This window comes from Brassica napus, chromosome A3 (genome assembly GCF_020379485.1).
Source record: "Brassica napus cultivar Da-Ae chromosome A3, Da-Ae, whole genome shotgun sequence".
NCBI classification, from domain to species: Eukaryota; Viridiplantae; Streptophyta; class Magnoliopsida; order Brassicales; family Brassicaceae; genus Brassica; species Brassica napus.
In genome coordinates this window covers 23142089-23168555 of record NC_063436.1, presented here as the reverse complement: position 1 = coordinate 23168555, position 26467 = coordinate 23142089, and the positions used below count along the sequence as shown (strand labels likewise).

Below are 26467 nucleotides of genomic sequence, written 5' to 3'. Positions count from 1 at the left end.
TATATAATGCTTTTATTCCACACTATTACTACTTAGGAATTAAATACATTTTTTTGCCAAGATTTTAAGAATATTTGTGATCTTTCCGCCTTTGTTCGTTAAAGAAAAAGAGTTTACAAGGATTCCAATATCTACGAATCGCCAGTTCAAAGAAAAAAAGAAAATCTACGAAGAATCGTTAATAAAAATATCTACGAATTAGAAAATAGTTTAGGATTATAAACGGAAGATCGATATCTTGTCCGATATGATATTGTGCCAAGTTGAAACTTCTTATACACAGAAACTGATTCCTAAATAATTTAGAAGTAAATTAATACTAAGATAAGATATGCAATTTGCGTAAGATGAGTTTATTTGTATATACTATCTGACAATTTTTTTTATATATTTGATCATTTTATTTATACATATAAAATGTTTTTTGTTGTTATTATATAATTTTTTTCCGATGGACCGTATCAATTTTTATTAAAAATTATGGAACTAAACTATAATTAATATATCACGGATTGATCGGACTGGACATTAAACAACTTATGACACAAAAACTTTATTTTTTCCACCGAACACATTCTTGAAAAAATGAACAGTACTGTTTTTTTCCAAAGTTGAATTATTTTGACATTTATCTTTCATATAGTTTTGAAAGGTTTCAGATCAACCATTGAATTGATACATGTCATTTTAATGCTTTTAATTGTATGCTTAAGGAAAATTTATATAAGAAAAATATATAATATAATGTTTCCTCATTTTTATAATTTATAGCCGTTTCAAAAAAAATTAAAGTATAACATATAAGGTTTCCTCATTTTTTAAATTTAAAATCATTTAAAAAAATTCACAATAACATATAAGAAAATTTCTATTTTCTTATTATATGGTTATGTGATTGTTTATTTTTTTTAATAATATAAAACTAAACAAAAATAAGAAGTATGCAAAAATTGTTATCAAATCTTTATTATTCATAGTCATTAATTATCATATATATGTTAATCATATTAGGTAATTCTGTAGCTTTTATTTAAAGAAATAATATACGCTTCTTATATTTTGGGTTAATATAATGTTTTCTAGTAAATTGGATTTGGATCAATATTTTTTTCAAATAATTTTTAAGCTGTCACGTAAGCTAAATTGTCATCTAAGCCGACTCTCTTTTTAGTTGGTACAAACTTAAGGTTACGACTTTTTAATTATCCTCAATTAATATATATGAAATATTCATATGCCAAAAATTTGTTTACGGCAAAAAGCTTAGAGGACCAAAATAATAAAAGATTTAAAAGTTGGGAAATTTTATGTTTACTATTTTTATGGTACCACTTTTCATCTTTACCACCACAAAATAGACATTTTCAAAAAATATTGTCTTCATTAATGGCAAAAAACTGTTATACTCTTGTTATCTATATATATATATTAAATTATTATTTAAATAAATAAAAATTAAAAAGTAACTTTTTATGTTTTCGAATTATACTTTTTCAAATTCAAACATTTTTATAAAAAAAAAATTTGAATTTCTTTTTTGATTTTTTTTTCAAAATTTCTTTTTGAAAATCGAAAATCATGCTTGAAACTATTTTTAAAAAAATTTTAAAGTATTTATTTATATATTTATTAAAATTCTAAATTTCACATTCCAAAAATCTTGTCTTACCCCTCAACTCTAAACTCTAAGTCTAAATTAGTTAACCTTAAGAGTATAAGTGTTTTTACCCTCCACTAAAAGTGAGGGTAAAAGCGATTAGTGTAAACATGAAAAATAGTATTATGGATGTGGTATTTGCGGTAATTTTCTTTAAAAGTTTCCGTTCAACATATTCAGAAATTATACATGGAAATCATATACACTAAAATTTCCTTGTTTTATTTATTATTTTAATTGTAATATTTTACTTGAATTATTGCTAAAAGTAAGGGTTAGGCCATCGCCTATTTACTTTGTAATCTTTTCAATTCATAAATACTTCCTCTATTTAGTAGTATAAGTAGTTTTCTTTAAAAATATAAGTATTAGAAAAACATCTTTATGTCCTAAACATTTAATTTAAGAAAGAAAAGAAACAATGATAAATCATATTTCTAACTTTGAATTTAACTTCTTCTTTAAATATTATTTTATGAATTTTTTTTTTGTATAAAATTTTGAAAACAACTTACATTGTGAAGCAATAAAAACTTTCAAAATTACTTATATATTGAAATAAAGGTAGTAGTAGTTCAATTAAATTTTTATTAAAATAATATTTCACATTATATTCTTTTTATCTAGTTATTTATGTGCATCATCATTGTTATCATATTTTATGTCATTAGTTTTTTTGGCAAAAATTGAAGTTTAAAGGTTTGATATATTATATCATCGTTTACTTTGGTCAACAAAACCTGTTTCTTCTTCTAATTCATGACTCCGTATTCTTCTTCTAATTAAGTGATATAAGGTTTGGTATTTATATGTACATGCAAGACGAATTTGTTATTTGATTTTATTTTTTCATTTAGATTTTTCCATAATCATTTTTTTAATAAGCATCACCATATTTTTTAAGAAAAAAAAATCATCATAATCAAACGAATCCTTGATGGTGATTTCATGTTCATATCCACTAACTCCATCATTTCATCCATGTGGACACATCGTGATCATTTTTTTTCAGTTATATCTAGTTTTGAGTTTTGACATTTCCATGTTAGCAACTCTATGAACACGAATATAACTTTTTTCTTTTGAATATTTTTTTTTCTCTTTTTGTTTTTTTTTTCTTGAACCTATATAAGCAACAAAAATCGAAAAGCAAGAAAAACATTCAAAATTATATATTCGCCTTGTCGAACTAAAGAAAAAAGGAATAGAGAATCAAGACTTCAAGACTTCAAGAGACGACTAATTAAAATAAAACAACTAAAAATATTCATTCAAAATTTTCTAAAATTACAATCTAATAAAAATTTGGTATATATTTTAAAATATAAATATACAATTGTTTTTTTTAAATAAAACTTTATTATATCTAAGTTATTTAATAATTTACAATTATTATTAAATACTTATTTTTACCAATTTAAAAATTATTTTGACCTAGTTAAACCAATTAAGCTTATTTCACTATATCAATTTAAATAGAATTCGTATTAAACATTTCTGCCTTTGTTTTTCTAGAACGCTTGCAACGATTAATATCGACATATTATATAATAAGTTAGGGTTTTAGATGCAATATAAATTATCTTATGCGAAGTTGAACTTTATTTTTAAACAGAAATTGGTTCCTTTACCTGCTACATTCTTTCGCAAAAGGATTTGTGACATGTGTCTATTTTGTTGACCGCATATAAATATTTGGATAAACTTTCTCCACTTACACCATTTTAAAAATTTATCATAAATGAACTTATATTTATTTTTTAATTATTTTTAAATAAATATTTGTTTTATTTTTAAATAAACTTTCATATTAATTTTAAATAAATATTTACTTTAAGTTTTTAAATAATTTTTTTTTATAAATTTTGTTAATTTTAATTTAGTTTTATGCATGGTTAATGAATGCTATTGTTTACCTTTTTATACTATATTTAACAAAACTGGTTTTGGACTAATTATAGAGATTTGCCATTTATTATGACTGAAATATTCATATTTTGTATTAGAAACTTAATCTTTCAATTTTTTGTTAACACTTATCAAGAACACATTTAATATTTTAATAATAAAAATAAGTGTATCCATTACTGTTTTGCAAAGATGGTAGAACACGAATGCTAGTTTATTTTTTTGAAACTTAACACGAATGCTAGTTTAGATTAAACAACACTTGTATATGTATTAGTTTTTTGCAACGACAATCATTAAAAGAAACATCCTTAAATAGTATCGAGGAAAAGCAAAGAGGAATAATAGTGGAGTTGAATAGGTCGCTAAATGAGAGAATAATGTTGTGGAAATTCGTGTTGTGCCAAGTGTTTTGTGGAAAGCAGAAATAGAAGTATAATAAATAGAGTTGAATCGGATGCCAATGCGGGAAGAATGATAGAGAATATAAGGCGTAATGAAGCCCAGACCCTAACAAACCTTATCTTTTCTTCTTCGAGTGGAATGTAACCTTCCCAAAGCAGATACCCCATCGCATGCATACTTCCATAGTTCCATGACATGTACATGCATACATTGGTATGCATGTACGATGTAGACATGAATACCCTGCAAAGAATCATGTAAAAAGTTCATCAAAAATATATTACTACCAGGGTTTCAAATTGCATAATATTAACCTTGGTTTAACTCGTTATTGCAGCGGATCGGTAGCTTGCTTCAGGATTTAATTAACTAGGATATGTTCAGACCTTATTGACCCTAAAACTAGTTATGTTGTATAGTGATGCATACACTTTAGTTTAGCATAAGCTAGTCTTGTAGTGCATGCATGGTGGGTTCTTGCAAGCCTCTACATATTTTTAGGAAGAGTTCAGGCTATATAGCCTCTACTCGAAATGTTAACCTCAGATATTATAACGCCCCGACCCGCCCACGGCTAATGGCCCACCCACGCCTGCTCTCTCGGCCCGTGGGCCCCATCCCGTTTGGCGGTCGGTCCGTTAATTTTCCAAAGGCTCGAAATCATTGTTTACTGACCCTGCAATCACCACCCGACCTTTTCCCATGCTTTGGCCTCACTCGCACGCTATCGCGAATCACTTCCCGATAGGTCACCCATCCTTCCACTACTCCAGCTCAAGCACGCTTAACTCTGGAGTTCTTTCAGGATGTGTTCCGGAAAAGGTAAGTCAACTTTGGTGACATAGATAGCTAAATCAATTCTCTTAAGCCTTGTTTTCACATATCACAACTCGGGATGTTACAATTCACCCCCTCTCAAAGAACACAACGTCCTCATTGCACCCCACGACAGGTCTCAAGACGCCTCTCAGGTCAGAACTGAGATGGCTAACCAGCTCTGATACCACTTATAACGCCCCGACCCGCCCACGGCTAATGGCCCACCCACGCCCGCTCTCTCGGCCCGTGGGCCCCATCCCGTTTGGCGGTCGGTCCGTTAATTTTCCAAAGGCTCGTGTTTACTGACCCTGCAATCACCACCCGACCTTTTCCCATGCTTTGGCCTCACTCGCACGCTATCGCGAATCACTTCCCGATAGGTCACCCATCCTTCCACTACTCCAGCTCAAGCACGCTTAACTCTGGAGTTCTTTCAGGATGTGTTCCGGAAAAGGTAAGTCAAATTTGGTGACATAGGTAGCCAAATCAATTCTCTTAAACCTTTTTTCACATATCACAACTCGGGATGCTACAGATATATCTTTGTTTTGACTTTCCAAGTTTGTGTTTCCTGATAAAACTGGTTGTTGAGGGGAGATCCAACATAGTGTTTAAACTATGACTAATAGTCAGAGTCAGTGGCGGAGCCACCTTTAGAATGAGGGGTGTCAAGTGAACCCTATGAAATCTATAACATTTTAGTTTTTAAGTTTATGTATGAAGTTATTGCTGTAGTGAACTGGTCATTGTCTCTCTTACTCACATGTCTTGAGTTCAAGTCTCAATAGATCATGTAAATCCAAATCCTAGCTCCGCCACCGGTCAGAGTAAGAAGTGGAATCAGAGTTTCTTGTTGTTAGTGAAGTTGTGGCTAGGTGATGACTGATGATGGAGGTGTTTTGTGTTTATAGATGTGTCTCGTTGGAGACTTTCTACGTATGCTCGAAAGGAATCAAGCCATCTGTAATGCATGTTTTGTATGTGGGTTTTCTCTATAGAATTTTTTAATGTTAAAATCCTTTAGTTAAGTTTGTTTTAGGTAAAAAACACCAAACTAAGTATTTAATAAAAAAATCCTCAAACTAACTTTATTTAATGAAATAAACTCTTGCAAGTCATAATTACCATTACAACCGGTAAATATTTAGTTTAGGGGTTTCTACATTACGTAAACATAGTTGAGCGGTTTTACTATTAAAAAAAATCCAAAATATAATATCTAAAAATTAGTAACTTTAATTTTCAAAATTAACATTTTTTAAGAATTTCTGTAAATATGAGTCTGATTTTTTTTTAATTCAACATTATACATGTATAAATTAAAAATGTAAAAACCCAGAAAATATAATAAAAATTATCTAAAGATTTATTATTACATTTTTATTAGATAAGATATATTTTTTATTATATTTCTTGTTTTTGACATTTTTAATATGTTACTAATTTTATTACAGGTAAATCTTTAGATAATTTTTTGTTATATTTTTTGGGTTTTTACTTTTTTAATTTATACTCAAAACAAACTTAGTTGAAAAGTTTTAGCATTAAAAATCATTCTGTTATAAGAGAGACCATCGTCTCTAAAATGAGAGACATTTCTATTTATAGAGGAATTAATGGCAACCATTAGGTCAAATGGCTAGTGGGCTTTAAGTTGTTAATAAATTTTAATGGACCAATCTTGATTTATGGTAGATTAATTACAGGAGTACTAAGTCCACCTCCAACACTTGCGCCTGCTGTTCTTGGAAGCCTCTACAGATTTTGGAAAAATTTAAAGATATAGCCTCTACTCGAGTTAACTCGGATACTGCTCGGATATATCTATGTTTTAAGTTGGTCCAAGAGTGGATTCGTGGACATGAGAGAGATTCAATAGCTTAATAAAATACCAAGTGGTAAACCTAGAATTGCTCAGTGAAGACAGAGATTTGAGAGCGTGCATGTGATTGTATTTCATCTTGGTGTCTAAATACTAAACCGTTAAGGAACCTCCTCGATTTAACAATAAAAAGCTAGGAGAGTGAGAAGTATATAATGACAGTCTTGATCACGATAGTGATGAGTTTGTTTCGTTTGCTCCTTGTGTGAGTTAGAGTTGCGAAGCTTAGTCAACACCATCACTATCAATATCATCAAGAGACCACGCGAGCTCGTGGGGGATGACACGATTGTTTAGGTGTGGGTGCAAGGAGTACTTGCTTTTTTTTTTACGTACACTTGACTTACCTTAAACAAATAATTAATTTTTGGATTTGTACTTGACTTGTCGAAACTGAGTACTCGTTATTTCGAGTATTTGTCCAAAAATATGTTATTTGTAAATTAATTGCCTTGTTCATTACTTACTATGTACAACTATTTATGAATTATTTGAATATTTTTTTTTTGTTTCTAAGAATTACTTGGTATATAATATTTTATCAAAGAGAATGTTATGAAAGTTTATTTTGTTTACTCGATTTAGAAAAAACACGAGAATTAATTCAAATAAAATATTTGTACCTAATATATAAAAAAAGGAACAAAATACATATATTTCGATAAAGAAGTATTATTTACATCTTACAACAAAGAAATATATGTTTAAGGCTTTGATTTTTATGTTTTAGTTATTATTTTTCAATCATAAAACAAATAACAAATGATATTAAGGCGATTCGTTAACATTTTTTACGATATTTGTTAGTTGCCTTGTATTTGTAAATAGCAAAATTCAATTGATTTGATATTTGAGTTGACGACGACCTGAGAATACATATCAAATAATGGGTATGAGACAAGTAACAAGTAATTGTGCCCAATCCTAGACTGTTGCCACACACATTACCATTACCATTGCTTGCAAAAATTGATAATTTTGTATTTACAACTTAAATACTGTTATATAACTATCATAGTTAATGGACTTTCACATTCGTTATATTATATGCTTTCACTCCACACTTCACACGTCTTCTTCCTCCAATGACTGCTCTCTCACTCACACTCGCATCACCACCTTTATCCTACGCGCTTCCCTCTACCACGTTCAAATCACGCTCCTCTCCTCCACTTATCACTACCGCCTCTCTCTCTCCTTCCCGAAGACCGGAGCTTAACCAAGATCGCCGTCGATCAATCAAAGCCATGTCCCGCGACATCCGCACCCCCGATCCGCCGCAGGCGATGATGGAACTTGTAGATGAATCTGATTTCGAGAAGCTCATCTCGTCGGAGAACCGTATCTCCATCACTGGCTTCGGCTCTCTCCTCTCCGGTGAGTAAATTTAAAAAGCTTCTTCCATTGTGTATGGTTCGGTCGTGATCATTTTATGTTCTCGTTAGAGAGAAGCGCGAGGAGTACATTCCCAGATTTGGAGAATTTCAGAGTCGCGAAACTTCAAGGCTTCCGGCGAGTGTTCGCACACGCCGCTCCCATCTTCTTCGAGCGCGGCATCGCCAATCTTCAAACTAAGGTCTCTCGAATGCCTGTGTGTTTTAAAGTTTGTGTTTTTTTCTTTCTTTATTACAGCATCTATGTTCTGTAAGGAAAAAACTCTTTTGAATGAATAAAGTTAAAGACTTTACAGACTATTGGGTTTGCATGATGGATGTGAAACAAGTCTTGAGTTTTGTGAATGTGTGGATGATGAAAACAGGAGATATCAAGCTTGAGTGTTGAGCCTTGTGAAGGAGAGAGCCTTGTAGTGACTGTCTTTGAGATTAAACAAACTGAGGTATGATAAACCATTATTTGACTTCATTAATCCTGCTGATGATCATCTTTTTTTTTTTTTTTTTTTTGAACAACTCCTGGTGATGATGATCTAATTATATTATATATATATATATGACTCTTGACGATTCCAACAGATTCCTGCTTTTATACAAAGGGAGCTTGAGTTCCGTTTTCTTGCTGTGAGTCACTTGGCTCCTCCTCCTCCTCTTACTCTTAGTTTTAAAAGATATCAACCCTGATCATTCTATATCTGCTTTACACATTATAGGTTGTTCCTGAAACATTGGAAGGCAAACCTTTCACCCATTCTGCGGTTAGTTTAAACAAATCTTTGTTCTAAATGCTGACTTCGTGTCTAAACGGTGAAGTGAGTTTCTGAGGCATACATGAACAGGTACTTTGTGGTCGATACAGTGATGAGGAGTTTTTTCGGATTAGATGCAAAGGTTAGGTCCCTTCTCAGTCTTATCTAAACACATCTCAAAAGTGGAAACTATATGCCTTGTTTTTTTTGTTTTATGCAGGAAACAAAGAGGTTTACTTCCAACATTATGGAAGATTCAACATTGACAAGATATGGCGGGACGACATCTTGCCTTGTCGTCTCTATCTAAGACACTGGTACTCTCTACTTTCTCACTCCCTAATGATAACAGACTTGTTTTGTGAAATGAGATAGCAATGAAGTACCAAGTTGTTTTCTTGAATTGGTTGGATGGGTAGATAAAATTACCAAAGTCAAACTTTGTTTTTTCTGTGTGTGTGGTCGCAGTGTCTTGGCAGCTAAGAATTTGGGAGATGAAGCTTACAATAACTTTCTGGATCACACGTTCTTGGGAGATCGAAGAACTACCATAAGAGAGTATTTAAGCAGCACAGGTTCTGGGATCATGGAAGAAGAACCACCTGAGGCACTCAAGTCCAGATATGGGGGTTGATCAAACAGATGGCTTCTTCTCCTATTCTTCTTCTATCAAACTCGAGACGTTAATAATAAAAATATACATACTGATTGGTTTTATTTTTATTAAAGGTTAATAATAAATAAATAAATAATAATAAAAAATTACCTTAAAACCTCTGGGGACTAGAAACTTAATTTGTCCCACATCGGGGAGTTTCGGGAAAGGGTTCTTTGTCATTGGGCTATAAAGGGAGGATGTGTGTGGTGAAGTAGAGTAACCCGTTTCTGTCAGAGGAAAAGGATGATTCGCTTATGATCGTTTAGAGACGGCGGATCGTGCCTCCAAATTTTGACGGACATTATTCTATAAGGCGAGTGGGCCTTGCCTTACTTTGGTTGGGCCTGCCCGTCAATTTTTGGAAGCCTCGATACATATCGAGGTTCTACCTACAATCCATTCTCAAATAACTTAACCGGACTAACACAATTATTTTGCACACAAAAGGAATTCAATCTGTACACTTTTATGATGCTAATCATGTATCGAACAAATTAACATGTCGAGAGTCGACAAAAAGAAACATGTCTATAACACAAGTATAAATGCTGTTTCAAAAAGATGTTTTTAATGCTGTTTCAAAAAGATGTTTTTTTTTTCTGCCATCAGAATAAACATATTCTAGAAGACTTTCGAAATCAAAATAAACATATTCGTGAAAACTATTTCGAAAAGATGTAAATTTTAGAATTTTTGCACTTACTAAAAATATATTAAGTTTTGATTATTGATACATCTTTTTGCAATTAACAATATATATTTTACCATTAAAAGATATATTGAAAATGTAAAAATATGTTTTGAAACATTTTTTTGAAACATGAATATTTTCAGAACGAGGGGAATATGTTGTAAGTTTTTGTATTGTAACTGCAAATTTATATCAATAACTTTCAATAATTAATTATAGACCTTTAGAAAATTCATTTCTAAAGCTAATATAATTTCTATTTTAACCTTAGCTCTGTAGTTTTAAATTATTTTTTAAATAATGATTGGTAAACTAAAATAACTATAAAAAGAAAAGCTATGAAAAGCACTTGGAATACTTACGAATCATCTCATGTGATATTACGAAGATCATAAAGTCGTCCGGAAACAAATTTGATTGATGTGTCATATTCACCTCTAAATGTTGTATTTATATAATCATTTATACGGATGACAAAGAAAATCATTTCTTCAACACTTTTTCATTTATACAACACTTACTTTTATGTTTTACTTATTAAGACTTTTAAAAATTGTGGATTAAAATGGAATATTTAATATTTTATAGTTAAAACTTGTTCCTAAAATTTTGATAAATTCAAAATGTGTTGTTGACATATATAGAAGACAATATGATTTGGGGATTACTTTTATAATCATTTTTTCAGTTCTATTGATTTTTGTTTTGTTTTTTTTTTTGATAAAAGAAAAATGTTAAATCCGAATCTATTAAAGACACAGACCTAACCTCCGGGTAGAAGTTAAAATATTCTTTTGTTTTTGTTAGTTCAATTTCCTTTTTCTAAATTTAACCAAAGTGGTTTTTTTTTAAAGGATTTTTTATCTGTTAGCAATTAAGTTATTTATTTGGTATACTTTATTAGTTGTGTCATCAATCATTTGTTAGTATAATAATATTTTAATTTTTTATGATTTTATTGGCTGACTTATTATGTTTTTTGCCTATATAGACACTTTTAGATAACCTAGTTTGATCGGACCGGTCTGAATTGCTCTTACGATAAATGGGCTGAAACATGAACCGGTATGTTTCTTGTCTGTTATGCCCGAAACATGGACCCGTATGTTTTCTTTAACTTTCAAATTACTCATCTGTATACATACGCCCCATGAGTTGACAAAAAAAAAAAAATACATACGCCCCATGAAACTTGCTTGAATACAATTCACGTATAATGATGATTGAGTTACCTCTCAATTCATTTGGCCTGCCATCAAGTGTGATGAGTGTTTGAGAAATAGTAACACCTTTAAAATATAAGCTACAGAAAAAAAAAAAAAAAAAAAAAATCGAGTTTAACTGGCTTTAACAAAATAGAAAAACAAAATTAAACCGGAGTTGATCTGATTGAACCGGAAATAGCCGCGTGAAATCCTCAACTCCAAGTTTGAACCGACCGGTCTCGATCGCTGACTTTGTTGCTACTTATACCAATCACAGTAGAAGATAAGAACGATCATCTCTCATCTCTCCCCCAAATTTTGAAAATTTTGATCATCTCTTCATGGATCTTACTTTCACTCACAGATTCGTGAAGGTCAACGGAATCAACATGCACTTCGCCGAGAAAACTCCCTCCTTCACCGACAACGGCGCTTCACGTCCTCCTCCGGTGATACTCTTCCTCCACGGATTTCCCGAGCTCTGGTACACGTGGCGGCACCAGATGGTTGCTCTCTCGTCGCTAGGCTACCGCACAATCGCCCCCGACCTGCGCGGATACGGAGACACGGAGGCGCCGGAGAGCGCGGACGCGTACACGAGTCTCCACGTGGTCGGAGATCTGATCGGATTGATCGACGCGGTGGTCGGAGATAGGGAGAAAGTGTTCGTGGTGGGACATGATTGGGGAGCGATCATCGCGTGGCATCTCTGTCTTCTCCGACCGGACAGGGTTAAGGCTCTGGTCAACATGAGTGTGGTGTTCGAGCCTTGGAACCTTAAGAGGAAACCGATCTCAATGTTTAAATCGTTTTATGGAGATGACTACTATATCTGCAGGTTTCAGGTCTCACGTTTGTTCTTTTAATAGACTCTTAATGAATAACACTGTAGATTACTACAAGTGTAAAACAGTGTTAGTTTGTTTGAGATTCAGACAGAGACGAGAGATGTTTTTTTTTTTTTTTTTGTATTTTCTGTTTGTTTGTTTGTAATTAGAAGAATGGGGTTTTTACATTTTACAGGAGTATGGGGAAATAGAGGCGGAGTTCGCTAAGGTAGGCACGGAACGAGTTCTATTAGAGATGTTAACGTATCGTAATACTGGTCCTATACTCTTACCTAAAGGGAAAAGCTACGATGATCCTGTTTCATTGCCCTCTTGGCTAACCGAGTATGATGTTAAGTATTATGTTTCAAAGTATGAGAAGAGTGGCTTCACTGGACCTGTAAACTACTATCGAAACATGGACCGGTATGAAACTTGTTTATATATAAAAACTAGGATCAATATCTCTAATCTCTCCTGCAAGATTTGTTTCTTTTTTTCTTTTTTTTTAGTGTGACAATCAATTTCTGCTTTGCTCGTTGCAGGACATGGGAGATGATGGGGGCATTCTCAAACGCTCAGGTGAAAGTTCCGGTTAAGTTTATAATCGGCGACAAGGATTTGACGTATCACATTCCAGGGACCAAGAAGTACATCCACGAAGGCCGGTTTAAGAGCCACGTACCGTTGTTAGACAAAGTAGTGGTAATTAAAGGCGTTGGTCATTTTCTCCATGAGGAAAGGCCTGACGAGATAAGTAAACACATCCACGACTATTTCCTCACGTTTTAGACCCATTGTGTTACGTGGCCCATTTAGCTGAGTGGCAATTTGATTAATGGGCTAGAGTATGTGGGCTGGGTTTAACCTAATCTAAGCATTCGTATAAAAGGAGAGGTTAGAGTTAGAGAGAGCTTTATCTAGAAATTAGAGGAAAGTAATCTATATTGACCCAGTTGGAAATTTTGTATTCTCAATACCCCACTTCTTTTCTAACTACCCTACCATATTTCCCTTCTCTTTATTACCCTCAGCTATTATATTATTATCTATTTCTTGCTGACCCCACACCTTACTTTCTAATTTTAAAAATAAAACACGGACCCCACAACTTACTTTCTAATTTTAAAAATAGAAAGCGGACCCCTCATCCTCCCACATAAAGTCCATAATTAATGGACACCTAACAGGCGACCCCACACTCCATCTACCTCTCTCCTTCGCACAGGTGTCCATCTGTTCCCTTTTTTCAGATCCTGCTCCCTTTTTTCCAACCACCTGCGATTTCTTCTTCTCTTTCAAGCTCCATTGGCGTATTTTGGAGGTTATTTTGACGAAAATTGGTACGATTTTTTCACGAAATTTTCATACTAATATACTACTTATGTTCTATGTGTTATGGGTAACGAAAAAAATAAAAACTTAGCTGTAAAAATCTTAAAAGTTTTCAAAGGTTTTGAAAATAAAACTTGGAGAAGGTTCTCTTCTTTTAACACGATTCTTTTAACACGAGTTTGATAGGAAAAAACATAAAAATGTTGTTAGACGATAATGTGGGTTTTGTAACATGTTATTTGTTGATTAAACATACTTAAACTGATGAAAGATTAAAGTTTTAGGTATATTGGTATGAAAATGATGTTTTTTTCAGGACTATTTTGTATATTTCTACTTATTTTTCACTGTTTTAAACCAAAATAATACATTAAAATATTGGTAGATGATATTGTGGGTTGTATAATACCCCCTGGGTTTGTTAAAAGGTTTAAATCAACAAAAATGAAAATTTATAGAAAATACTGGAATTACTAGTACTACTAAGCTACAATATGTATTACTTGTATTACTTGTATTACTAAATAGAGTATGTACCAAAGATCTTGGACAACTTAAATTCTTTAAACGGTTAACTCATCATAATTTTTGTTTCAGGAAATCTATGGCCTCACCTATTACAATCATATGTTTTGATTACGGAGGAAGTTACATCAAAGATGGGGGTGAGAGAAGATGGATCTCGGGAGAAGATGAAATTCACACTCTAGTGATGAAGACAGCTGTGGAAGAGATTACGTATTCTGAATTGGTTGAAAGTATATGCAGAAAGATTAAGGCAAATGGAGATGGGATGGTGAAGATTAGTTACTTTCCAATGGTATTGTATTCGAACAAGCCATCATATATTTGGTGTGATGAAGACGTTTTGGGTTATCTCATGCAAGTAAATCATGATAAATGTAGAAGTGTTTTACATGTGGAGATCAGCAGCGACATGGATGATACATATGGTGGTATGTCACTTTTAGGAGATGATGATGAGACTGATGATAGCTATGTTGGTCTTTCTGATGAAGATGATGATGAAACTGATGATAGTTATGTTGGTCTTTCTGATGGGACCGAGGAAGATGACACTGAGCAAGATGGAACTGATCAGGATCATGAGATGGATGGTGTGGTCGCGCTTTACACACCCGAACAACATGAAGACATTGAGATGCATGAGAATTTAGAGCATGGGTATGAAGGAACAGAAGTAAGAGTGGAAGAAGAAGCTGGAGGAGAGGAAGTTGAAGCTGCAAGAGCGGAAGTTGAAGCTGCAAGAGCCGGAGTTGCAGCTGCAAGAGGAGGAGTTGAAGCCACGACTGCAGTAGAAGAAGAATGGGATGATGGTCTCGATTTGGTTAAGGGTCAAGAATTCAGAACTAAGGTAGCCATGCAAGTTCTAGTTCAGAGGGGTGCGCATAAGAATGGTTTTGAGTATGAAACATTGAAGTCCGATACTGTGAGATTTGTGGCAAAATGTCGAGGAGCCAAAGAAGGTTGCAAGTGGTATTTGCGTGTAGTAAAGCTTAAGAATTCAGATCTTTGGACGGTTAGAACTTACAACAAGTCTCATACATGCTCAGTAGTAACTACAAGTACCCTTAGAAACAGAAGAAGAGGCACACCACATGTTGTCGCATCTGTTTTGAGTGAAGAATATCCCGGTAGATATGACACACCAACACCAGCTGATCTGATCAGTATGGTTACCCACAAGGTTGGTGTTGATGTGTCGTATGCCACAGCATGGAGAGGAAAAAGGATGGCTGCTAATGAAGTCCGAGGTACTCCGGAAGAGAGTTTTTCTATGATACACTCCTACATGTACATGCTTAAGTTGAAGAATCCTGACTCAGTAAGTTATGTTGAAGTGGATGCGGCAAAAAGATTTAAGTATCTATTTTTCGCATTTGGAGCTTCCATAGAAGGATTCGCAGCGATGAGGAAAGTTATCATTGTGGATGGAACACATCTAAAGCATGTTTATGGTGGAGTTCTGCTTGTTGCGACGGCTCAAGATCCGGATCGTCACCACTACCCTATCGCATTTGGTGTAGTTGATGGTGAGAAAGACGAAAGCTGGATGTGGTTTATGAATAAGTTGAGGTCAGTGATAGCAGATGAAGGCGAATTGGTGTTTCTTTCGGATAGAAATGCGAGCTTGATCAAGTCAATACGTGAGGTGTTCCCAATGGCTGCACATGGGTATTGTATCTGGCATTTGTCTCAAAATGTCAAAGGACATGTTTTCAACAACAGAGACGCTTGCGCAAGCAAGTTTACAGAGTGTGCACATGCTTATACAGTGGCTGAGTTCGATGATCTCTACGATGCCTTTTCCAGAAGGTATCCTTCTGCTGCGGCGTATCTGGAGAAAAGTGTTGAAGTGAGAAAATGGGCAAGATGTTACTTTGAAGGAGACAGATACAATGTTAACACAACTAATGCAGCAGAATCCATTAATGGTGTTCTTCGGGAAGCGAGGAAATTCTTCATGCTACCGATGATTGATGTTATCATCAAGAAAATGACTGAATGGTTTAACAAACATAGGAAGAAGGCAGCTGAAATACCAGTCACAAAGAAGCTTGTGCCAACAGTGGAAAAGGAGTTGTCAAAAAGATGTTTGGAAGCGAGGTGTTTAGATGTTGTTGAGATAAACAGCTTCCACCTTGAGTACAATGTCAATGGTAGTGACGGAAAGATTTATACGGTTGATTTGGCAAGAAAAATGTGCACCTGCAGGTGTTTTGATCTAGACAAAATCCCATGTGTTCATGCTGCTGCTGCTGCCAAGTTCTTGAGCGTAGGAAGAGATCTTCATCTACAAGAGTTTTGTTCAAAATACTATTTGGTGGAGTTGTGGGCATTGGCATACTGTAGGACGATTTATCCAGTTCCTCATATGTCTGAATGGGTCATACCTGATGAGATTCGAGCACTTAAAGTTCTTCCCCCGGTATACGAAAAAAAGAAAGGACCCACTCAAAAGCAAAGGTTTCCATCAGCCGGAGAATCTCGTGGACGAAGAAGAGGACGCGGAAGGGGAAGAGGCAGGGGCAGGGGAAGGAGAGGCGGACGTTTGCATGAGTATTTTGAATGTGGAAGTACTTCTTCCCCCACTGAGTAACATGGAACTCTTGTACTAGGTAACACTGCACTACTCGGTACTACTGTGAACTACTATGTGTAATATGGACTACTCGGTACTACTGTGAACTACTATGTGTAATATGGACTACTAGGTACTACTTTGGACTACCTTGAACTACTTTGAACTACTTTGAATTACTATGTAGTATGCATGTTTCAAAGAACTTTTGTTTTTGTCTTATTATTTATTTTTAGAAAAAATATCTCATATATTACGAGATTATATGGTCATATTTGTGTTTATTTGCCAAATTAGACATAGAATACTCTTAAATTCTGAAATTAGTTGAAAACCTCTCATTTCTATAGAAAACATCCTTCTACTTCTATACTAATGTCTTGATGTGAAGGCCATAATGGGATGAAATTCCGAAAATACGCATTTTATTTAAAAAAATTATGCCAATGTGTTATATATAATCTAAAATTGTCTAAATATATTTGTATTACTAATAAATTTAATTTCTTCAGGTTGTATTACTTAAAAATGTTCTTTTTTACAAAAATATTACTATGAAGAATGAAATATTACTACTTCCTTGAGTACTACTAAGAGTATTCAAACATGTTTTGTTTAATATTATATTTACACGTTTTAGACATGTGCTATTTTTTTTTTTATATTTTACACGTTTTACACGTTTTAGACATGTGCCATTTTGTTTCTTATATTTTTTTTTTCTTATTGTTGACAAATTTTGTTTGTCTTAGTAATACATAATAAACCTAGTAGTACAAATGTGCTTTCTTAAGACTTAGATCATTTTGTCCTCAATTGGGCCAAACCTGCTGCAAGACAATCACACAACACAGAACATCCTACATAAGAGATATCATTCAAGTTTTACAGACCAACAAGCAACAAAACATAACTTCTTACATAAGTTCACAACAAATCCGAGATAAATACTAAACACCCAAAATATGTTAAGCTTCTTGTCTTCTACGCCTTTGTTCTAGGCTTCTTCTTGCGCCCTTCAATCTCATCAGTGTTAGCTTCAGTGAAAGGAGTGGAAACCCACTGTGAACGTGAACGTATCCTTTTTGTCTGTTCTGGCGTTGTGAACTTCTTTGGTTCAGTATCCTTTCTCGGTCTACCCCTCGGCTTAGGAGCCTGCTTAGTAGCGTGCTTCCTCAATGCCATTTGTTTTGGCCTATGCTTGACCCCAGAACCAGAAGGCTTGGCTGCTCCCTTGTCAGCTTCCTTCGTTTCACAAGTACTGCCTTCGTAGACAACCATGTACCACTCTTGCTTTTCTTCCTCAGTATATTTTTCAGTCTCTACCACCTCTTCCTCCACCATTTTTCCAGCCTCTTCCTCAGGCTCTACCACCTCTTCCTCCACCATTCTTCCAGCCTCTTCCTCAGGCTCTACCACCTCTTCCTCCACCATTTTTACAGCCTCTTCCTCAGATTCTTCCACCTCTTCCTCCATCATTTTTCCAGTCTCTTCCTCAGGCTCTAACACTTCTTCTTCCACCATTTTTTCACCCTCTTCCTCAGGTTCTTCCACCTCTTCCTCCACCATTTTTTCACCCTCTTCCTCAGGTTCTTTCACCTCTTCCTCCACCATTTTTTCAGCCTTTCCGAACAACTTTTCTGGTGTTGTTAGGATTTGTCTCCTCGCGGCTGCTGCCTTAGTCCTACCACGTGGTGGTGTAGGAGTTTTCTCGGTTTCAGCTTCAACCCGAGCCTCTGTTTCAGCTTCAACCCGAGCCTCTGTTTCAACTTCAACCCGAGCCTCTGTTTCAACTTCAACCCGAGCCTCTGTTTCAACCTCTTCTTCAATCTCATTGGCTTCATTCATCTCAACCTCATCAGATTCCTTCTGAGCCTCTTCTTCACTCTCTTCCTCACTCTCTTCTACCACCTCTGTATTTTCAACCATATCTGCATCTTCGGGTTCTTTGGTTGTTGCGTCCGCTCCATTGCTGTCATTCCGCTGCCCATCCCAGACATAATCCATGCCTTGATAGTCGAAACCGTCATTGTTCTCCTTATCTTCCTCCTTCTCTTTCATTTCCTTCATTTCTTTCTCCACCTTCTTGGCCTTCTTTTTTAAATAATATTGGCAATCTTCAATCTTCTCAAGCTTCTTCTCCATTGCCTTCATCCTTTTACACCTCTTTTTTAAAACAACTTGGCAACGTTCAATCTTCCCAAGCCTCTTGTTCATTTTTTCCACCTTCCCATTCACTTCACTCAAACTTGTCATCAACCTCTCTTCAAACCCTTTCAAAACGTCCTCCAAACTTGTATTAGAGGAGGATGCTTCTTCATGCACTTTCCTTTTGTCTTTCTTCTGAGGAAACTCCCTTGCAGCCACATCTAACTCATAGAGTTCTTGCCAAAAGATAGGCTTCTCCTTAACAGTCAACCACGTGCTCCACAAATTACTCACGCCTTCTTCATTTTCATAGTCTGGCTCCCCATCCATTAAGCGTGCCATGAGAGGTTCCTCATCAACAGTAGGAACAAGAACACTTTCAATAACCTGAAAATTTATACCAAACAATATATCAAACACATTGTATTCCACTCACTTAATAAAAACAAAACAACACGTAACACATACCTTAATTTCTCCAAGTGTGTCGTACAAATCCTCAAGAGGATAGCCCTTCATGCTGTTACTTTGGAACCGCTTTTTACACATCCTCGGACACTTACTCATACAGCCTTCTACACCTTCTCTAAATCGTGCTTTCAGAGCTGGGATACACTCAAATGCCAGAATCTGATTGTCAAAAGAAAAAAAAAATCATAAGAAAAAAAATACACTCGAAAAAAAAAAATCATAAGGATAAATCAAATTTACCTCCAAAGGAATTATGAACCCGGGAAAGTTGACATTATTCTTAGGTTTCCCTTTCAGATGCTTCATCACGCGAGTGATGGACCGGAGAGCATCTTCAAACGTCAACCGACCCCAAGGAAAGGTTTTACAAACCTCCACATCGTTGACGATTCTTAATATGAAAGGGTCGAACGGGGCATTATACCTTCCCTTCCCTCTGATAATCGTGCCTAAGAAGTAAAGCACTGCCATTTTGAGCCGATCCCCACACGCACTCATACTCAACAACTTCTCTCTCACAGATAGCATAGTGATCTCCTTATGTGATTTGAAATGCCTGTCTACAAACGCAAAGCTTCCAATCTTCTTATACTTAGCCGGGTAGTCATGGCAGTCCAATCCCGAGATGAGAGCATGCTCTCTCATTGAATACCGAATGGGCACTCCATTAACAGCAAACCAAGATGTGTCCTCTGACTCATGTAAAGGAACAGTGCGCAGTAGAAGCATCCACATACCCTGCAGCTTCAAGTTTGGTTCATCGGGCATGTGGAAAAAATGGCAAAACTGAGGGTGGTTTTCAAACCACTGGAGCTCAGGCTTAAACCTAGCCTTCTTCAGAAACTTCACCGTCTCGGTCACATAACACTTGCTCTGTATCTTACACGTCTGGGTGAACTCGGTGTTCTTGAAACATAGCTCATCAGGTGGCAGTGGTTGGCACTCCTGTAAACCAAATAAAAATTACATTAGCATTTGTTCCTTACTAGTCTGTTTATTAGCATTTGGAAATAATTTACCTGAGATGATGCAGACTGATTATCGGTTCCCTGATTATCAGACTCAATTCCGTGTGCTGACAGATCATCACTATCATTCTCTGTTGAAAGTTCTTCTACATGCTGCTCTTCTACAGGAGCACTGTTTCTTTTTGTGGACTTTTTCTGCTGAGATTTTTTTCTCCCTCGACCTCGGCCTGCCATTATCTATAGCCTCTCAATATCTTGATCCCCTGAATATATACATACACAATAAACGTTCAATAACCACCAACGCTAACAAACCCATTCAATGAAATATCTACAAAATAAATCATTGATTCTTATAGCTGTCTGATCTCAAAACCCTAAATCATTCATTCAATAATAAAACTCCAACCAATCAATTCGATCACTACATCACAATTAATCAATCACTCAACTCGGTTTCACATATCAAACAGTCTAGGACACTCTATCACCAAAACAGTTAGTCTTCAATAATCACTAGACTTATCTCAAATCTGAAACCAAACTTTCAATCTCTATAACCTCAAAACCAAACGTGTCCAAGTTTCAGTCTCTGTAATCCTCATTCTGAAAAAAATCTGAACCTAACCGATTTTCAACCACAATACTTTCAAACGGACTTTCAAACCCAAACCCACAACAAAATCAATCAAAAATTTGAGAGAGAACATACCTTTTACACGGAAGAGACGAGAACGAAAACAGGAGATGGGAGATGAAGTCTAGGGTTCCGTCGATTGCGTCGCCGACAGAAGGAGCGGGAGAATAGAATACGCCGCAGGAGCAGTTGATTCGATCAATTTTTTCAATTGATTTCGTCAAATCTAGGGTTACAGACTGATTTGGGGAAATGATGAAATCTAACAAGGAAGGGCACGAGGGACTAAGGGAAAATCAGAGAAGAAACAGTGAAGGAAGCAGTCGATGCGGTGAGCTTCATCGTTTTCGTCGGTTCTAGGATTTTTTTTCAATTTTCAGGTTTAGAAGGTTTAGAAGAGAGTGAGAGACGACAAAGGAAGAGAAAAAAGAAAAGAACGCGCGGATCTGGTTAGGGATCCGACTAATAGTGGGTCGAGTCAAATAGTTTAGGTTGGATCCTGTAAATACTTAGTTTCATTAAGGGCAATTTCGATTTTCACCACGTTTCTGATTAAAATATATTAAAAATTATATTGTTTTTAATTGGTGGGATAAAATAGAATGAACATAGGAGTTACTGGGGCAATCCAGAGTAAAGTCCGAAATTAGATCACTCATGTTCATGGAGAGGTGAGAGTACTCTCAAGCAATTCTCTCAAGTTTGTAAACACTTTTATTATCTATAAGATCAGTATTTCTATTGTTCAATCACTGTGTTACCGGATTCGATACGTTTCACGTATCAACTTGGTATCAGAGCACAGTTACGAGCCATGGGGACTATTGATGTACCAATCTTCTACGGTGAAGGTGATGATCTGATGGAGTGGATGTGTTGGATCAACGATTTTGCTTATGATCAGAGCTTTACCGATTACGAAACCCTCCAGTTTGCTTATAGCTTCATAGAGGGTGACGCTTTACGTTGGTATCGTGACGAAAGTTCGCGATCTGTGTTTAGAAGCTGGGCTAACCTTAAGTACAGACTGGTGATGCGATTCTGTAAACGGCCGACGCAGCTTGAGGTGACTAACCTCCAGGAACGGCTAAGGCAGATCAGTCGTATGTTGGACCGCTGGGATGAAGAAGATGAGGCGAAGAAACAACAGGAAGAAGAGATGATGGCTGTTGGAGATTCGAATCAGACTCTGAGCTCTGTCGAAGGATCTGTAAAGAGTTTTGAGTCGGCTCCACCAGTGACTGTATCGGAAGAGGGAGAAGAAGTTCTGCCGGAGATGATAACAGAGGAGGATCCATTGACAGAGAAAATGGAAACCGCTTGGGTTGAACCAGAAATGGCAGGAGTTGTGAGGTTCTGTGAGAAAACAAGAAGAGGAGACGATCCAATCGAATTGGTGGGGAAGTTGTTTCAGACATTTCCTTTTGCTGAATGGAGAAGCGAGACTAGGAAGAAAAAGAAACGATGGAAGGCATCTATGAAGTTGCAGGGAAGCTTAGAGGAAGAACTGAGTGAGCAAAAAGTGTCTAATGACGTTAAGGTTGAGCATGATCACAAGGTGTTCGATCAAATTACTGTGAGAAGAAATGGATATTTGATGAAGAAAAAGACGAGATGGAAGGCATCTCTTGAGGGTCATAGGCCTTTAGGGAAAAGTCTGGGTGGTGATAAGAAGAGCAAGTCTGTGTGTCAGGAAGTTGTTAAACTTCAGCTGAGATACAAGAAAAGAAAGAGAATCAAGCAGGAGTTGGTGTTTGCACAGCTGAGATGTGAAGGAAATAAGACAGCAAGGTGGCAGAAACATAAATTCAAGCAGAAGAAAAAAGTTAGAGAGGGTTTCTCTAAGAATCAGTTGCAAGGCACGATGATGATGATGTTAGCTGCGAAGCTGAAAAAGAAACCGAAATTGGAATATCAGTCTGTGGTTTATCGGAGGCTGCTTTTGCTTGTTACAGCAGTATGGACAGAAGCTTTGACAGAAGGGAAGAAGGGAAAGAACAGATACAAGTACCTGAACTGTCAGACTTCTTGGAAACAAATAAAACAGCAGGGGAAGAGGGCTAAGATCCGGGAAAAGCACATCAAAAGTAAATGGAAGCTTCGTGTGAATAGGGAAGGGAAGCGTGATGAGTTGTTCCTTCAATTGTTATTGTCAACGGTTCGAACAAAAAGGGAGTATAAGCATGTACTGGAGGCTGGAGAGCTGTTGCAGGGACGAAAGAGAGCACTGAAGAAGCTTGCAAATAGGATGAGACATAAGCTAGTTTGGAGGAAGATGGAAAAGAGGGTAAAACATAAGTTCAAGCAGAAGGAGCCCAAGGAATTGATCATGCTAGAGGGTCCAGTGATGTTGTTAACTGCTAATGCGAGAAAGAGATCAACGTCAAAAGGAAAACATGTGGGTATTGTGAAGAATTTTGTTCTTTTGGGGATCATTTGGGCGAGAGTCAATACCAAATGGAGAAAAGCAAAAGTCAAGCACAAATTTCAGAACATGCACAAGACAAAGGCCAAAGCGCAGGTGATTCAGATTGTCTTGTTTGAATGGGTGCAGCTGATGGGAATGGCGATTCTTAATAGGAAGAAGATAACAATGGAGCAGATTGATAACACTTATAGGGAGTCTCAGAGAAGGCCCTTAAGGTATCAGGTGGTGAAAAGAAAGAAGAACGAGAAGCATGATAAAGATAGAAGGTGGAAGTACAAACCTTTAAAAGGAAATCATCTCAAGTTACAGTCTCGGATGAGAAGAAACCTCAAATATCATAGTTTGGGAAGAATAGAAGACATCAAAAGATTAAAGTATGGCTGTGTTGAGCAGGAAGAGCTGTTGCTATGGGAAATTGGGAAGAAGGAAAGTAAGTCACAAGAGAAGACCAAAGCAAGAAGTTACCAAGTAATTTATGTTGATATACCTACGGTGATATCAATTGAGAAGAGGAGTACAGAGGTGAAGATCGCTATATACCTGCGGTTATGGACAAGAGCTACAAGAGAAAGCAAAATGATTCAGTACTTCTGTTTTGCTTTGATGTGTATTTGTGAAAACCAGATCAGAGATAGAGCAAAGTCGTTGCTTACGGGTGTGGTTTATGAGAAGCTTCTCTTAGTTGTTGGGTTGAAGCTAAACTGTCGCCAAGTGGCTGTGATGAAAATTCAATGGCTGCGAAGAACAGGAAGCAGTGTGCAATGGCAGAAGAAACCAAAAGAAGTTTATGCAATGAAGATTGTAGACAAGGCTCTCTACTTCACTCAGGAAATGTACCAATCTCCAAGGCCACCTGAGCGGAATCAAAAGGAAGTTTGTTGTAGTGGATGTCGACAGGAGCTAGTTCAAGTTAAGAGGCTGTGCTGCTTATACAACCTTGAGGAGATCAACTTCCCACATGATCCAGGAGATACTCTTAAGGAGAAAGGGGTTAAGTCAATCATGGCTGTGTATATAGGGCTATACCAAAACTGGAGAAGCGATAGGAGAATGATCAAGAAGGACACAGCTGGGCAACCCGGTAAACTGTATGAACGTGCTATCAGCCATGTGCGAGGCCCTGAACAGATAGGCTTACAATCACTCTCTAAAGATACCCATTTCTTCTCTACGGGACACAGCTATAGCATCATCAACAACCTTGAGGACAAGGTTATTTTTAAAGGGCGGGGTAATGTTACGTGGCCCATTTATGTGAGAGGGCAATTAGATTAATGGGCTAGAGTATGTGGGCTTGGTCATAAGTCTTTACCCTAATCTAGTAGTAACTAGTATATAGGGAGGTCTAAGAATTAGAGAGAAGGATCTAGAGATTAGATCATTCATGTTCATGGAGAGGTGAGAGTACTCTCAAGCAATTCTCTCAAGTTTGTAAACACTTTTATTATCAATTTATAATCAGTATTTCTCTTGATCATTCACTGTGTTCAGGGGAAGTTTCTCTCGCTTATGGTACCTATGTGTAGCAATAACTTGGTGTATTGGAAAAGAAATCAGCAGAGGAAGGTAGGCAAACACGAGCAGGAGTTGGTTGAGCTGTTATGGGGAGATAAGACATGTTTGAAAAAGTGTGAGAAATGGATGAAGCACAAGTTCAAACAGAATCAGGACAAGTACAAGAAGAGGATGCGAGATCTGCTCAAGGCAGGCTACTGTGATTTGCTCAGTCATTCTCTATTCTTATGGATATCAATCTCAGTTTTATCAAGGGCTAACACTTCATCACAAGCGTGTGATATTCATGGAAATTACCTGCGAGGAGTTAACATCATTCCTGATAGCGACATAGCTAAGATTGTGAAGCGGCAAGACGTTTACAAGAATACATCAGTACCATTTTCAACCGATACCCATGGGATGTACCACTTACAAAGACCACCAGAGCAGTTTGCAGGATCGTGGAGTGCAGAACAGAGGAGTGTTGTGAGCTCGAACGTGGGCAAAAGGGCTGTAACAGTTGGATCATATGACCAGATGGATCTGAAGCTTAAACAGTGGTGGGCAGAGTTAACAAACATCTTATATACTGTCGAGCACAACTCAAGCACGGTTCAATGGCAGAAGGAACCTGCTCTTTATCTGTTTTTTCCAAAAGATGTATACGTAGTCGAAGTTGTAGACGAGACTCTTTACTTCACTCAGGAAACGTTCCCGTCTCCAAGGCCACCTGAGTTGTACCAAGATGAGAGCTTGTGTTGCTTCTTCAACCGTGAGGAGATCAATTTCCCACATGACCCAGGAGAGACATTTCAGAAGAAAGGGGTTAAGTCAATCATGGCTGTGGATATCTTGCTGGGGATAAACCAAAACTGGAGCAGCGATAGGAGAATGATCAAGAAGGACACAGCGGGACAACCCGTGAAACTTTCTGAACCTGCCATCGGTCAAGGACGAGACACTGCACAGATAGGCGCACGACCACACTCTACAGAATTGAAAGGGAACCTAGAGCTGCAAATGATCATTGACTTTACGAAGAACCTGGATGTGTCTCACTTAGAATTCTCCATCATGCAGGAGGAATGGTCTGACCAGTCCCAACAGGCTCAGTACCTTGAGGCGTTAGAAACCGGCAGGTGGTCAGTGGAAAGCTTTAGCCAGAGGAAAAGCACTCAACAAAAACAAGGCCTAAGAACATCAACAACCTTGAGGACAAGGTTATTTTTAAAGAGCGGGGTAATGTTACGTGGCCCATTTAGCTGAGTGGCAATTTGATTAATGGGCTAGAGTATGTGGGCTGGGTTTAACCTAATCTAAGCATTCGTATAAAAGGAGAGGTTAGAGTTAGAGAGAGCTTTATCTAGAAATTAGATCACTCATGTTCATGGAGAGGTGAGAGTACTCTCAAGCAATTCTCTCAAGTTTGTAAACACTTTTATTATCTATAAGATCAGTATTTCTATTGTTCAATCACTGTGTTACCGGATTCGATACGTTTCACGTATCACATTGTAATTTAAGTAGTACGGATAAAACGGTATCTTCCCAATTGCAAGATATAAAGTTACACAAAGATATAAAAAATGCTATTCGAATTACATAAATGAAATTTGCATAAACGTTGTTACCTCTATGTAATGTTCGTTCATGTCTCCAAGCTGAGGTTCAGATCAATATATTTG

The 26467-nt window shown here is 36.4% G+C and overlaps 4 protein-coding genes across 9 annotated transcripts; 3 read left to right on the top strand and 1 right to left on the bottom strand.

Moving 5' to 3' along the window:
- Positions 1-7705: 7705 nt before the first annotated feature.
- Positions 7706-9531, top strand: BNAA03G42290D. The gene is made up of 8 exons (XM_013859733.3): positions 7706-8048; positions 8117-8247; positions 8431-8508; positions 8645-8689; positions 8779-8823; positions 8905-8956; positions 9035-9131; positions 9283-9531. Exons 1-8 carry the CDS (start codon positions 7757-7759, stop codon positions 9446-9448), a joined length of 906 nt encoding a protein of 301 aa, XP_013715187.1. The 5' UTR covers positions 7706-7756; the 3' UTR covers positions 9449-9531.
- Positions 9532-11664: 2133 nt separating this feature from the next.
- LOC106419322 (epoxide hydrolase A) lies at positions 11665-26418 on the top strand. 5 transcript variants are annotated; one of them, XR_007338406.1, is made up of 4 exons: positions 11665-12213; positions 12392-12621; positions 12741-13121; positions 21503-21606. XR_007338406.1 is itself a non-coding variant. In XM_013860083.3 (4 exons), exons 1-3 carry the CDS (start codon positions 11710-11712, stop codon positions 12985-12987), a joined length of 981 nt encoding a protein of 326 aa, XP_013715537.1. In that variant the 5' UTR covers positions 11665-11709; the 3' UTR covers positions 12988-12991; positions 26294-26418. The 5 variants fall into 5 exon arrangements, 3 of the variants coding, with proteins under 3 accessions (XP_013715537.1, XP_048632743.1, XP_048632742.1); XM_013860083.3 differs by lacking the exon at positions 21503-21606 and adding an exon at positions 26294-26418 and having other exon boundaries at positions 12741-12991; XR_007338405.1 differs by lacking the exons at positions 11665-12213; positions 12392-12621 and adding an exon at positions 24777-26255 and having other exon boundaries at positions 12870-13121; positions 21503-24683.
- LOC106354543 (protein FAR1-RELATED SEQUENCE 5-like) lies at positions 13133-16905 on the top strand. The gene is made up of 2 exons (XM_013794506.3): positions 13133-13538; positions 14128-16905. Exon 2 carries the CDS (start codon positions 14135-14137, stop codon positions 16649-16651), a length of 2517 nt encoding a protein of 838 aa, XP_013649960.1. The 5' UTR covers positions 13133-13538; positions 14128-14134; the 3' UTR covers positions 16652-16905.
- Positions 17492-21495, bottom strand: LOC106354542 (uncharacterized protein At3g43530-like). Of its 2 annotated transcripts, XM_013794504.3 has the most exons (5): positions 20933-21495; positions 20272-20483; positions 19493-20197; positions 19250-19411; positions 17492-19168 (listed from the first exon to the last, which is right to left on the bottom strand). In XM_013794504.3, exons 2-5 carry the CDS (start codon positions 20452-20454, stop codon positions 17618-17620), a joined length of 2601 nt encoding a protein of 866 aa, XP_013649958.1. In that variant the 5' UTR covers positions 20455-20483; positions 20933-21495; the 3' UTR covers positions 17492-17617. The 2 variants fall into 2 exon arrangements, with proteins under 2 accessions (XP_013649958.1, XP_048632744.1); XM_048776787.1 differs by having other exon boundaries at positions 20272-21495.
- Positions 26419-26467: the final 49 nt, after the last annotated feature.